Here is a 12,888-nt window from a genome sequence, read left to right as displayed (position 1 = left end):
GGGTGGGGTGGGGGGTGGTCTGAGCCCCAAGGGGCCAGCAGTAGAAACTTGCTCCTTAACCTGAACTGGCCCTGGAGATCTCCCACCTTCCTGGAGCATCCCAGGAGGGCCTTGTGAATAAACTGCTTCCACCTGAAGCCTTCCTTGGAGCCTAGGGCCCAGCCTGCCGCGTCCACCCCCATGCTTCTTTTGTCAGATGGGCAACCTGGAGCGAGTTACTTTGCCTCTCTGAGCCTCAGCATCGGACTTCCCTGGCAGTCCAATGGTTACGACTCCCCCTTCCAATGCAGGGGAGGTGGGTTCGACTCCTGGTTGGGGAACTAGGTCCCACGTGCTGTGGGGCACAGCCAAAAGTTTAAAAAAAATAAATTATTAACTAATCAACTCTGAGCTTCAGCTTCCTCCATCTTCAAAAGAAGGTAGTAACCAGGTTGTTGGGAAGATGAAACAGATGACCATACGTACAGAACCTAGAGCGTTACCGATTATGCTGATGTTTGCAAAGCTGTGTTTGAGGAGATCCACCAGGCGAAGTCTGTGGTCACAAACTTGTGAGGGGGTTGTTGGGTTTTCCGTGGACTTGACCCTTCATGAAAGGTCAGGCATGCTGTATCAGTCAGGGAGGGGGGTTACATCTTTGGGGTTGGTCTAGAATGACAATTTTTTTCTGAGCCCAAGACATGGCTCCCTGATTCTTATTTCTTGAGTCTGTTCTTCCTTAAATACATTCCCAGGGGAAATGGTTACTAATGCTTGCAGTTTATTTTCCATTTATTTTTAATGCTAAAGCCACACATACTAATTAAAACCAGCAACCAAAAAAAGCTTTGTAAGTGGCTTCCCGCAAAGTGTGTGTGGAGGGGTTGGTGTGTGGAGGGCAGAGGTCACGGTCAGTGTCGACTTAGGAGGAATGAACAGCTCTGGTCGCCCATGAAGCCCATTACCCCTAACCCCGTGTGTCCCAGCAATGTTCCTAGGCTCCAAGAGGCGAGGCAGTGATCGCGTCCTCGACGTGGGATTCATGCTGTATGCCTCCGGGAGGGGAGGCTGGGAGGGGAGAAAAGTGTGAAAACAGATGGAAATGTAATTTTTTAATGACAGCAGCAGATGGCAAAAAGACACAAGAGTGTATTGGCACTATGTCGGAGGCATTTGAGAGCTCCCACCCGGCTCAGCCGTGATGTGCGCCCTGCGGCTCACGGGCTGGCTCCCCTGCCAGACTCTGGTGGCCTGCAAACAGCAGGGAGGGACTCGAAGGCCCAGCGGCGGCGATTAGGGGGACGCTGCCGGGCTGTGCGGAGCCACAGGCGGCTGGGAAAGACCTGTGGCCACTGGGTGGGGTCCGGAGGCTTCCCGGGCCAGGCTTGCCGGGACCCTGCAGGCAGTCCGCGGGCTCTAGTTTCAGACCGTCCCTCCTCTTGGTCCCCTGGCTGTTGCCCTAGGTGCCACCGCTAGCGCTCAGCTAGACGTCCAGTCCCAGCCTTCAGGTGATTCTCCTGCTGCTGGACTGGGTCCCATCCCCACTCCGCCCCCCAGAGCTCTCTTTCTGTAAACTGCTCATCCATTCACGTCACTCCCCGACCTGCATCTCTCACCCGGCCGGCTCAGGATCTGGTCAGGTTCTGGGGAGCAGCTTACACAGTGGCCCTGGATGACGGGAGCTGTCTGTCTTTCCTGCTTCATTCACCAGCACTCAGCAGGGAGAAGGACACCTTGAGGGCTGTCGTGAGCAGAGCCAGCCCTGCCGCCAGGTGCGGGAACTACGGCTGTCTGCACAGCTGGGCCAGACGCATCTGAGAACTTCGCCTACATCAGTCGTTCGCTCCCAGCCTCCCGAGGGCTCTAGGAGGTGAAGGTGGGAAGAGGTACCAGTTGGAGCGGCTGGGCCCCACCAGTAAAATTCGCCAGTGGCCAGAAACAGCAGGAGAGCCAGGCCTGCAGGGGTCATGCTATCACCCCTGCCTTGAGACCTTGGAGGGGCCCAGGTAGTGAAGCAGTCTTTGTCCTTGGAGGGTACCATCCCAAGGGCCCCTTTCAGCTGCGATGAGGGAAGAGAGTTTCAGGAGGAGGTGTTTTTCTGCTCTGCATGTCCCTTCTGCTTCCATGACTCTAATTCTAGCCACCTCCCTAGCTGGGAGACGCCACCCGCAGCAAGTCACTGCTTCCCCACCATTCCCCGGGGACCACAGGAGAGCAGTGGACATCTGGGTGGTTTCCACCTTTTGGCTGTTGTGAATCATGGTGCTTTAACAAGGTCCCCCTAAGGACCTTGGCCAATACCTTGTTCAATACTTGTTTGTCCAATATTTGTCCAATACATGTCCAATACTTTGGCCACCAGATGCGACTCATTTGAAAAGACCCTGATGCTGGGACAGATTGAAGGCGGGAGGAGAAGGGGACGACAGAGGATGAAATGGTTGGATGGCATCACTGACTCAATGGACATGAGTTTGAGTAAGCTCTGGGAGTTGGCGATGGACAGGGAGGCCTGGCGTGCTGCAGTCCATGGGATCGCAAAGAGTCGGACACAACTGAGTAACTGAACTGAACTGAAGGACCTTGGTGTCTACTCCAGTTTGAGGCTCCAAGACACCACCGTTTTGTAGTGTGGAAGGCTGCACCCCCTTTGTCTCGTTCTGCCTACAGCCCTGTGACGTAAGCAGCAGCAAGTCCCCACGTTCCCAGAAAGGACGCCAGGACACTGGGCTCTGCTAGCACTCACGATCCCACCAGGGCCTCTCTGAACCTCGGCTCTCCCACCAGCTCTTTTCCTTTGTGCTTTTACAGTCTGCGGAAATCAGGGAGGGAAGCCTCTCCAACTTTGAAACGCAAATATTTGCCAGTCAAGGAAACATTGCCCCATCAATCAAAACCCAGACAAGTTGGCACACACTCTCTGCAGATGCCTGAGGGAGCTTCTATTTTAGGAGGGGCCAGGTGGCCTGCCACCCCCCTCTTCCCCAAATACCCTGGGGACTCCTTCCCTTCCTACCTCTCTTGCAGATGAAAATACAGAGGTTCAGAGTGGTCGCTTGCTCTCGGTTAGACAGCATTCCCGAGGGATCTTTTATTTGTCTTCGTAAATGACACAATGAAGGAAATCTCCAGGCTCCTCATGATCATTTCCAACGCAGATAAACAACAAACCGCTTTCCAGGCCGTGTGAATGGGCAGAACTGGATGATGGCTTTATTTCATCTTCCCAACAACCTGGCATGGGGCAGTTTTATGGATTGTTAGACAGGAAAGTGTGTGGTTTTGTGGGGTGAGGGAGCTTTCCTGAAGGGATCTAGAACCCTGAAATACTCCTGTCACATATGCTTTTTCTTGGAGCCTAAAGCTAATGCTGTCAAATTCAGCATCACCTTCCCCCCCACCCCAGTCCTCCTCTAGCTGCTTCACCTCAGGTGGAAGCTCTGCTGGCTTATCATCACGCCACTGGAATCCCCCTGACCCTGGTTAGAGGTCAGTCCTCTATCCTCACCCAGACCACTGAATCAGAAGTCTGCGGGAGCGTGCACGTCAACACGGGGCATCTCTGGGGGAAGGGTGAGGGAGGGTAGGGAAGGGATGCTGCCAGAGGAGGGCCTGAGAACCACTGCTGCAATGGTTCACGTGAACCCACTCTATAGAGGGCACCCGGACGGACCAACAGTTAATAGCCGGACTCACTGATCCGTATTTGCAAACTCGACCCTTCACAGGTTTTCACCTGCGGAGCCTGTAAAAGTGCAGGTTGTGAGCCTTTTCTCCAGCAGTTTCTGAATTGGAATATGTGGGTGCGATGAAGGAATCTGCATTGGCCAGAAGATTGTGAACTTAAAGGAAACAACGCCTTCCCTCACTCTGCTTGGGTGGGTCGGTGGGGGCACCGCGTTTGTGTAGCCAGGTTACACCGTTACCAATTACATGCTTTAACTCCTGGCTCCGAAGGGGGCGACAGAGGATGAGATGATTGGGTGGCATCACCGACTCGATGGACATGAGTTTGAGCAAGCTGGGGGAGATGGTGATGGACAGGGAGGCCTGGCGCGCTGCAGTCCAAGGGGTTGCAAAGAGTCGGACACGACTGAGCGAATGAACAACTCCCGGCCCCGAAGCCCACCCAGCCCCAGTTTGACTCGCGGTGTGGGAAGGCAGGCGCCCGGGGCTCGTGAAGGGCCACCGAGGGCGGTCCTAGGTGCAGGTGAGCCTGCGGCTCCAAGTTAGCGGCTCACGGGAGGGACGAGACCGGGACACGGGGACGGGCGGGGCCTGCCTCGAGGGGGCAGGACCCGCTCCGCAGTCACGTTCAAGATGGCCAATCCGCGGGCTCGTAACAGTCATTCTCCCCGCCTTCCACCGCCCCACGTAAAGCGCCGTCTTCCATAGGCCGGCCAGGGCTCCTTCCGGTCAGGGGGCGGGCTCTGCGCGGTGGCGGGAAAGCGGCAGACACAGTGGTGTTTCCTCGGAAACTGAGGGACCTGAGGCGGCGGCGGCTAGTCCTGGGTCGGCCGGTGGCGACGCCATGGATGCAGCGGAGGTGGAGTTTCTGGCCGAGAAGGAGCTGGTCACCATCATCCCGAACTTCAGCCTGGACAAGATCTACCTCATCGGGGTGAGAACCGCCGGGCCCCCGGCTCGGTCTGGTGGGCTCCCGCTCCCGGCGGGCTGGGTTGTCGGGGCCCAGGCCCGCAGATGTAGTCGGGCGGGGCTGGGGAACCGGTGCAGGGTGGTGGCGGGGCGCGGGGCCGGTCGAGACCGCGCAGGGCGTCAGCTCGCGGACTGCGGAGGTCCAAGCCCTGCACTTGTGAGTGACGGGGTGTGCGTGTTTGCAGGGCGACCTGGGGCCTTTCAACCCCGGCCTACCGGTGCAGGTACCTCTGTGGCTGGCAGTCAACCTGAAGCAGAGACAGAAGTGTCGGCTGCTCCCGCCCGAATGGATGGACGTGGGTGAGGACGCGGAGGGGGCCCCGCGAGGGGTTGGGAGACGGGGTGCCGTTTGGGGCGTGTGTACCAACTGTAGTTCAGGTTTTCACTGTAATATTATTTCCACTCTCTTTATTTAAAAATTTTTTTGAATTTTATTTTTATTTGTTTAGCTGCTCCAGGTCCTAGTTGCAGGCATGCAGGGTCTTTTAGTTGTGATTTGGGGGATCTAATTCCTTGACCAGGGATTGAACCTGGGCCCCTTTCAGTGCGGGTTGGTGGGGAGTCTTAGCCACTGGACCACCAGGGAGGTCTCTGATTTTTATTTTATATTGGAGTATTAGTTGAATAACAACGTTGTGTTAGTTCCTGGTGTGCAGCAAAGTGATTCAGGTATATGTGCACCTCAGGCGGAAAATCCCATGGACGGAGGAGCCTGGTGGGCTGCAGTCCGTGGGGTCTCGAAGAGTCAGACAGGACTGACCGGCTTCACTTTCACTTTTCACTTTCATGCGTTGGAGAAGGATGGCAACCCACTCCAGTGTTCTTGCCTGGAGAATCCCAGGGACGGGGGAGCCTGGAGGGCTGCCGTCTATGAGGTCACACAGAGTCGGACACGACTGAAGTGACTTAGCAGCAGCAGCACGTGTCCACTGTTTTTTGAAATTCTACATCTTGGTTATTAGAGAATATTGAGCAGAGTTCCATGTGCTATACAGTAGGTGCTTGTTGGTTATCCATTTTAAATCTAGCAGGACACATTCCTGTAGCACATAGAACTGTGCTCAAGGTTATGTGGCATCCTGAATGGGAGGGGAGTTTGGGGGAGAATGGATATATGTATATGGATGGCTGAGTCCCTTTGCTGTTCACCTGAAACTGTCACAACATTGTTTGTTAATTGGCTATACCCCAATACAAAATGGGGCTTCCCAGGTGGCTCAGTAGGTAAGAATCCACCTGCAGTGCAGGAATCGCAGGGGGTGTGGGTTTGATCCCTGGGTGGGAAAGATCTCTGGAGGAGGGCATGGCCACCCGCTCCAGTATTCTTGCCTGGAGAATTCCCTTGGACAGAGGAGCCTGTTGGGCTCTTGTCCATAGGGTCACAAAGAGTTGGACACGACTGAAGCAACTGAGCACGCACACATGCCATACAAAATACAAAATAATAAATACATGTAATAGTGTGTAGATCTCAGTCCCAAACTCCCAGTGTATCACTCCCCTCCACTTTTCCCCTTTCCTAACTCAAAGTTTATTTTCTAAGCCTGAGTCTGTTTCTGTTTTGTAAATAAGTTCATTTGTATCTTTTTTTTTTAGATTTTCCCATATAAGGCATATCATATGGGGAATCTAAAAAATATGTATCACCTATATGATACAGATATTTTCTCCTATATTGTGTGGATTGTTTTTTCACATTTTCCACAGTGTCCTTTGACACACAGTGTTTAAAAATTTTAATGAAGTGCTTTTTTTGTTGCTTGTGCTTTTAGTGTTTGCCTTTTTCTGTCTGGTTCACTTCACTTAGCATGATGATATCCAGGTCCACCCATGTTGCTGCAAGTGACATTATTGCATTCTTTTTAATGGCTGGGTGATGCTCCAGTGTGTGTGTGTGTGTGTGTGTGTGTACACCACATCTTGTTTATTCATCTGTCGGTGGACATTTGCGTTGCTTCCGTGTCTGGGCTATTGTAAACAGGGCTGCAGTGAACATTGGGGTGCGTGTGTTTATTTGTTTTTGGCTGCACTCGCAGTATATGGGATCTTAGTTCCCTGACCAGGGATAGAACGCGAGCCCCCTGCACTGAAAGCTCTGAGTCTTAGTCACTGGACTTCCAGGGAAGTCCCACTTGTATCTTTTTTTTTTTTTTTAACAATTTCAGAGAACTCTTTTTTTGTTTGTTTTTAACATATTTAGTTTTTTATGTATTTATTTTTGGCTGTGTCAGGGGCTTTCCTGATAGCTCAGATGTTAAAGAATCCGCCTTTATGCAGGAGACCGTGGTTCGATTCCCAGGTTAGGAAGATCCACTGGAGAAAGGAAAGGTTACCCACTCCAGTATTTTGGGACTTCCCTTGTGGCTCAGCTGGTAAAGAATCAGCCTGCAATATGGGGGACCTGGGTTCTATCCCTGGGTAGGAAAGGTCCCCTGGAGAACGGAAAGGCTAGCCACTGCAGTATTCTGGCCTGGAGAATTCCATGGGTAGTCCATGGGGTCGCGAGGAGTCAGAAGTGACTGAGAGACTTTCACTCACTCACTCACTCTTTTGGCTGTGCTGGGTCTTCATTGCTGCACAGGCCTTTGTCTAGTCGTGGTGAGCGGGGGCTACTCTCTAGTTTCGGTGCACCGGCTTCTCACTGCAGTGGTTCCTCCCATTGCTGAGATCAGCTGCTGTGGGTCACGAGCTCTAGAGCACAGGCTCAGTAGTTGTGGTGCACAGGCTTAGTTGCTCTGCAGCATGTGGGATATTCCCAGACCAGGGATTGATCCTGCCTTGGTTCTTGTCTCCTGCCTTGGCAGGCAGATTCTCTATCACTGAATCACCAGGGAAGCCCTCAGCTTGTACCTTTTTTTTAGTTTGCATTTTTTTCCTCTTATATTTTTAAATTAATAATTTTATTTTTAATTGAAAGATAATTGCTTTACAATATTGGTTTGATTTCTGCCATACATCAACATGATTTAGCTAGAGTGATTTAAGTCAGAGAGAAAAACAAATCTCTTAACCACATGTATATGGAATCTAGAAAGATGGTACTGATAAACCGATTGCAGGGCAGCAGTGGAGATGCAGACATAGAAAACAGCTTGTATCTTTTTGAACTGGGTGTTTTTCCAGGTAGATGCCAAGTAGTGGGATTGCAGAATGATGGTAATTCTTTTTTTAGTTTTCTGAGGACCCTCTATACTGTGCTCCATAGTGGCTCCACCAGTTTATATTCCCACCAACCGTGTAGGAGGTTTCCATTTTCTTCTCACCCTCAGCATTTATTCTTTGTAGTTTTTTAAAAAAACATTTTACTGTAACTTCTGTTTAAGGAAAGTATATGAGTGGCTTCATGGCTAAGTCTTGTCCGCCTCTTGCAACCCCATGGCCTGTAGTCCGCCAGGTTCTTCTGTCTATGGGGTTTCCCAGACAAGAATACTGGAGTGGGTTGCCATTTCCTTCTCCAGGGCATCTGCCTGACCCAGGGATGGAACTCAGCTCTCCTGCATTGCACGCAGATTCTTTACTGACTGAGGCATCAGGAAGCCTCAGTCAGTAAAAAAAAAATTTGTAGGTTTTTTTTTTTTTTTTAAATGTATTTTCTTGTCCGAGCTGCATGTCATGTGGGATCTTAGTTCCCTGACCAACCAGGGATCTAACCCATGCCACTTGCCTTGGAAACCTGGAGTCTTAACCACTGAACCTCTACTGAAGTCCTTATCTTTTTTGGAATTTTTGATGATCACCATTCTAATTGGTGTGGGGTGATATCGCATTGTAGGTTTTTTTTTAAAGAACTTTATTTTTTCGTGTTATTTATTTTTTGACCGTCCCGGATCTTCTTTGCCGCATTGGCTTTTCTCTAGTTTCGGCAAGCCAGGGCTGCTTGTTCATCCTGGTCTGCAGGCTTCTCTTGTTGCAGAGCACAGGCCATAGGCCACTCGGGCTTCAGTCGTTGAGTCTCGTGGGCTCAGTAGTCGTGATTTTCAGGCTCTAGAGCACAGGCTCAGTATTGTGAAGCATGGGCTTAGTTACTCCAAGGCATATGGGAATCTTCTCGGACCAGGAATCAAACTGGTATCTCTTGCATTGGCAGGCAGATTCTTTTCCGCTGAACCACCAGGGAAGCCCTCATTGTAGTTTTGATTGCATTTCTCTAATAATTAGTGATATTAAGCATCTTTTCATGTACCTCTTAGTAGACATCTGTATATCATCTTTGGAGAAAAGTCTTTTTAGGTCTCCTGCCTGTGTTTTGATTGGGTAGTTTTCTTTTTTTTTTTTTTAATATTGAGATGCATGACCTCTTGAAAATTTTGGAGATTGATCTTTTAACATCTCCCATTCTGTGGGTTGTCTTTTGTTTATGGTTTAGTTTGCTGTGCAAAAACTTTTGAGTTTAATGAGGTCCTTTTTGTTTTTGATTTTACGTTAGAGTATAGCTGATTAACAATGTTGTGTTAGTTCCAGGTGAACAGCAAAGTGATTCAGTTAAACATATACATGTATCTACCCTTTTTAAATTTATTTTCTCATTTAGACTGTTAGACTATTGAGCAGAGTTCCGTGTGCTGTGCAGTAGGTCCTTGTTGGTTATCTATTTTATTAATTTTTAACTTTTTATTTTGTATTGGGGTGTAATTGATTAATAATGTTGTGATGTTACAGGTGGACAGTAAAGTGACTTAGCCATCTGTATACATGTGCCCATTCTCCCCCAAATTCCCCTCTCATTCAGGGTACCACATAACATTGAGTGGAGTTCCATATACTATAGAGTAGGTCCTTGTTGGTTATCCATTTTGAATGTAGCAGAGTGTACATGTCTATTCCAAACTCCCTAACTGTTCTTTCCCCCTGGCAACCATAAGTTCTTTCTCTGTGAGTCTCTTTCTGTTTTGTAGGTTTGTTTGTATCATTTCTTTTTAGATTCCACATATATGGAATGTCATATGATATTTCTCTTCTGTCTGACTTACTTCACTATGACAATTTCTAGGTCCATTCATGTTGCTACAAATGCATTATTTCATTCTTTTTAATGGCTGAGTAATATTCCTAGTGTATATGTAACATTTCTTTATCCATTCCTCTCTGGACATTTAGGTTGCTTCCGCGTCTTGGCTGTTGTAAACAATGCTGCAATGAACACTGGGATGTGTGTATCCTTTAGGATCATGTTTTTCTCTGGATATATGCCCGGAGTGGGATTGCAGGGCCGTATATATGATAGCTCTGTTTTTTAAGGAACCTCCATACTGTTCTCCAGAGTGGCTGCACCAATTTACATTCCCACCAACAGTGTCGGAGAGTTCCCTTCTCTCCACACCCTCTACAGCATTTATTGTGTGTGCATTTTTTGATGGTAGCTATTCTGGCTGCTGTGAAGCGATATCTCATTGTAGTTTTGATTTGCATTTCTCTAATAACCGGCGATGTTAAACATTTTTTAAGTGCCTTTTGGCCATCTGTCTTCTTTGGAGAAATGTCTATTTAGGTCTTCTGCCCATTAGTTGATTGGGTTGTTTTAATGCTGTTAAGCATCCTGAGCTTTTGTAAATTTTGGAGACTATTCCCTTGTTGGTCACATCATTTGCAGACATCTCCCATTCTGTGGGTTGTCTTTTTTGTTTTTATTTTACGTTGGAGTGTAGTTGATTAACAATGTTGTATTATTTTCAGGTGTACAGAAAAGTAATTCAGTTATACATATACATGTATTTTCTCTTTTCCAAATTCTTTTTTCATTTAAGCTATTAGAGATTGTTGAAAGTTCCCTGTGCTGTACAGTAGGTCCTTATTGGTTATCTGTTTTAAACATTTTAGTGTGTATATGTCAATCCCAAGCTCTCAATTCATCCCTTCCCTCCACCTTTTTCCACTGGTAATCCTGTTTGGTTTTTTTTTTTAGTCTGCGACTGTTTCTGTTTTGTAAATAAGTGTATTTGCATACTTTTCATTTGTGCATATAAGCGACATTATGTGATATGTGCCTTTCTCTGTGTGGCTTACCTCACTTAGTATGATAATCTTCAGGTGTATCCATGTTACTGCATGTGGCATTATTTCATTCTTTTTCATGGCTGAGTAATATTCCAGTGTATATATGTAGCATATCTTCTTTATGAATTTATCTGTTGATGGACATTTAGGTTTCTTCCTTGTCTCAGCTATTGTAAGCAGCGCTGCTGTGAACATAGGTGTGCGTGTATCTTTTTAAACTATAGCTTTGTCCAAATATATGCCCAGGAGTGGGATTGCTGGATCATATGGTAACTCTGTTTTTAGTTTTTTAAGGAACCTCCATACTGTTCTCCATAGTGACTGTTGTTCAGTAGCTAAGTTGTGTCTGACTCTTTGCGACCCCATGGACTGCAGCACACCAGGCTACTCTGTCCTCCACTGTCTCCCAGAGTTTATTCAACTTTGTGTCCATTGGGTTGATGATGCTATCTAACTGTCTCATCTTCTGCCCCTTCTTCTTTTGCCTTCAATCTTTTCCAGCATCAGGGTCTTTTCCAAGGAGTCAACTCTTGGCATCAGGTGGCCAAAGTATTGGAAATTCAGCATCAGGACGTTCAATGAATATTCAGGGTTGATTTCCTCTAGGATTGACTGGTCTGATCTTGCAGTCCAGTGAACTCTCAAGAGTCTTCAGCACCACGGTCTGTTCCCAGCAACGGTGTAGGAGGTTTCCCTTTTCTCCACACCCTCTCCAGCATTTACTGTTTGTAAACTTTTTGATGATGGCCATTCTGACCAGTGTGAGGTGATACCTCATTGTAGTTTTGGTTTGCATTTCTCTAATAATTAGTGATGTTGAGCATCTTCTCATGTGCCTGTGGTCATCTGTGTGTCTTCTTTGGACAGAAGTCTGTTTAGGTCTCCTTCCATTTTTTTGATGGGTTGTTTATTTTTTTGATACTGAGCTACATGAACTCTTTGTCAGTTTTGGACATTGATCCCTTGTTGGTCTCATCATTTGCAAATATTTCTCCCATTTTGTGGATTGTGTTATTTTCCTTATTGTTTCCTCTGCTGTGCAAAAGCTTTTCAGTTTCATTTGGTACCATTTATTTTTGGTTTTAATTTTTATTTTCTATCCAAGTGTAGTTGAATAACAGTGTTCTTAGTTCCAAGTGTACAGCATAGTAACTCAGTGATACATATACATATGTCTCTTTCTCAAATTCTTCTATTTGGTTATTAAAGAATAGTGAGCAGAGTTATGTTTGGTATACTGTGGATCCTTGTTGGTTATTTATTGTAAATATAGTAGTGTGTTTATGACAGTCCCAAACTCCCAATTTATCTTTCCCCTCCACTTTTCTGTGAGTCTGTTTCTGTCTCGTAAATAAGTTCATTTGTATCTTTGTCTGGCTTACGTCACTTATTTTGATAATCTCCAGGTCCATCCATGTGGCTGCAAATGGAATTATATCATTGTTTTTTTTTTTTAATTGACGTATAGATCATTTATAATGTTGTGCCATCTCAGCTACACAGCAAACTGACTCAGTTATGTATTTTTTTTTAATATTCCTTTCCATTATGGTTTATCCCAGGAGGTTGGCTATAGTTCCAGTGTTAACCAGTAGGACCCTGTTGTTTATCCAGCCTAACAGTTTGCATCTGCCAACCCAACACTCCCAGTCCACTCCCCCTACTCCCGCTTACCAGTCACAGTCTGGTCTCTGTGTGAGTCTGTTTCTGCTTTATAGATAGGTTCATTTGGGCCATGTTTTTTTTTTTAGGTGTTCATAACTCTTTATTTGACATAGTTTCAAACTTACAGAAACATTGTAAGAGTACTGTAAACAAAATCCATATACCCTCTACACAGATTCACCAGTTTCCATCTGCCAGTCTGTGTATCAGATCAGATCAGTTGCTCAGTTGTGTCTGACTCTTTGCGACCCCATGAATTGCAGCCCGCCAGGCCTCCCTGTCCATCACCAGCTCCCGGAGTTCACTCAGACTCACGTCCATTGAGTCAGTGATGCCATCCAGCCATCTCATCCTCTGTCATCCTCTCCTCCTCCTGCCCCCAACCCCTCCCAGCATCAGAGTCTTTTCCAATGAGTCAACTCTTCACATGAGGTAGCCAAAGTACTGGAGTTTCAGCTTCAGCATCATTCCTTCCAAAGAAATCCCAGGCCTGATCTCCTTCAAAATGGACTGGTTGGATCTCTTTGCAGTCCAAGGGACTCTCAAGAGTCTTCTCCAACACCACAGTTCAAAAGCATCAATTCTTCGGCTGTC

General features: G+C 47.4%; 1 protein-coding gene across 1 annotated transcript in view; it reads left to right on the top strand.

The window, feature by feature from the left end:
• Positions 1–4,413: 4,413 nt before the first annotated feature.
• Positions 4,414–12,888, top strand: part of GINS2 (GINS complex subunit 2 (Psf2 homolog)) — a 35,049-nt gene continuing 26,574 nt past the window's right edge. The window contains exons 1-2 of the mRNA XM_010850831.1: positions 4,414–4,600; positions 4,821–4,935. Coding sequence (XP_010849133.1) covers positions 4,511–4,600; positions 4,821–4,935 — 205 coding nt within the window. The 5' untranslated portion in view covers positions 4,414–4,510. The remainder of the gene's footprint in view (positions 4,601–4,820; positions 4,936–12,888) is intronic.

The sequence above is a fragment of the Bison bison genome, unplaced genomic scaffold, assembly GCF_000754665.1.
Source record: "Bison bison bison isolate TAMUID 2011002044 unplaced genomic scaffold, Bison_UMD1.0 scf7180017864295, whole genome shotgun sequence".
Classification (NCBI taxonomy): Eukaryota; Metazoa; Chordata; class Mammalia; order Artiodactyla; family Bovidae; genus Bison; species Bison bison.
The sequence above is the reverse complement of the archived record's forward strand: the minus strand, read 5'-3'. Positions and strand labels throughout refer to the sequence as shown.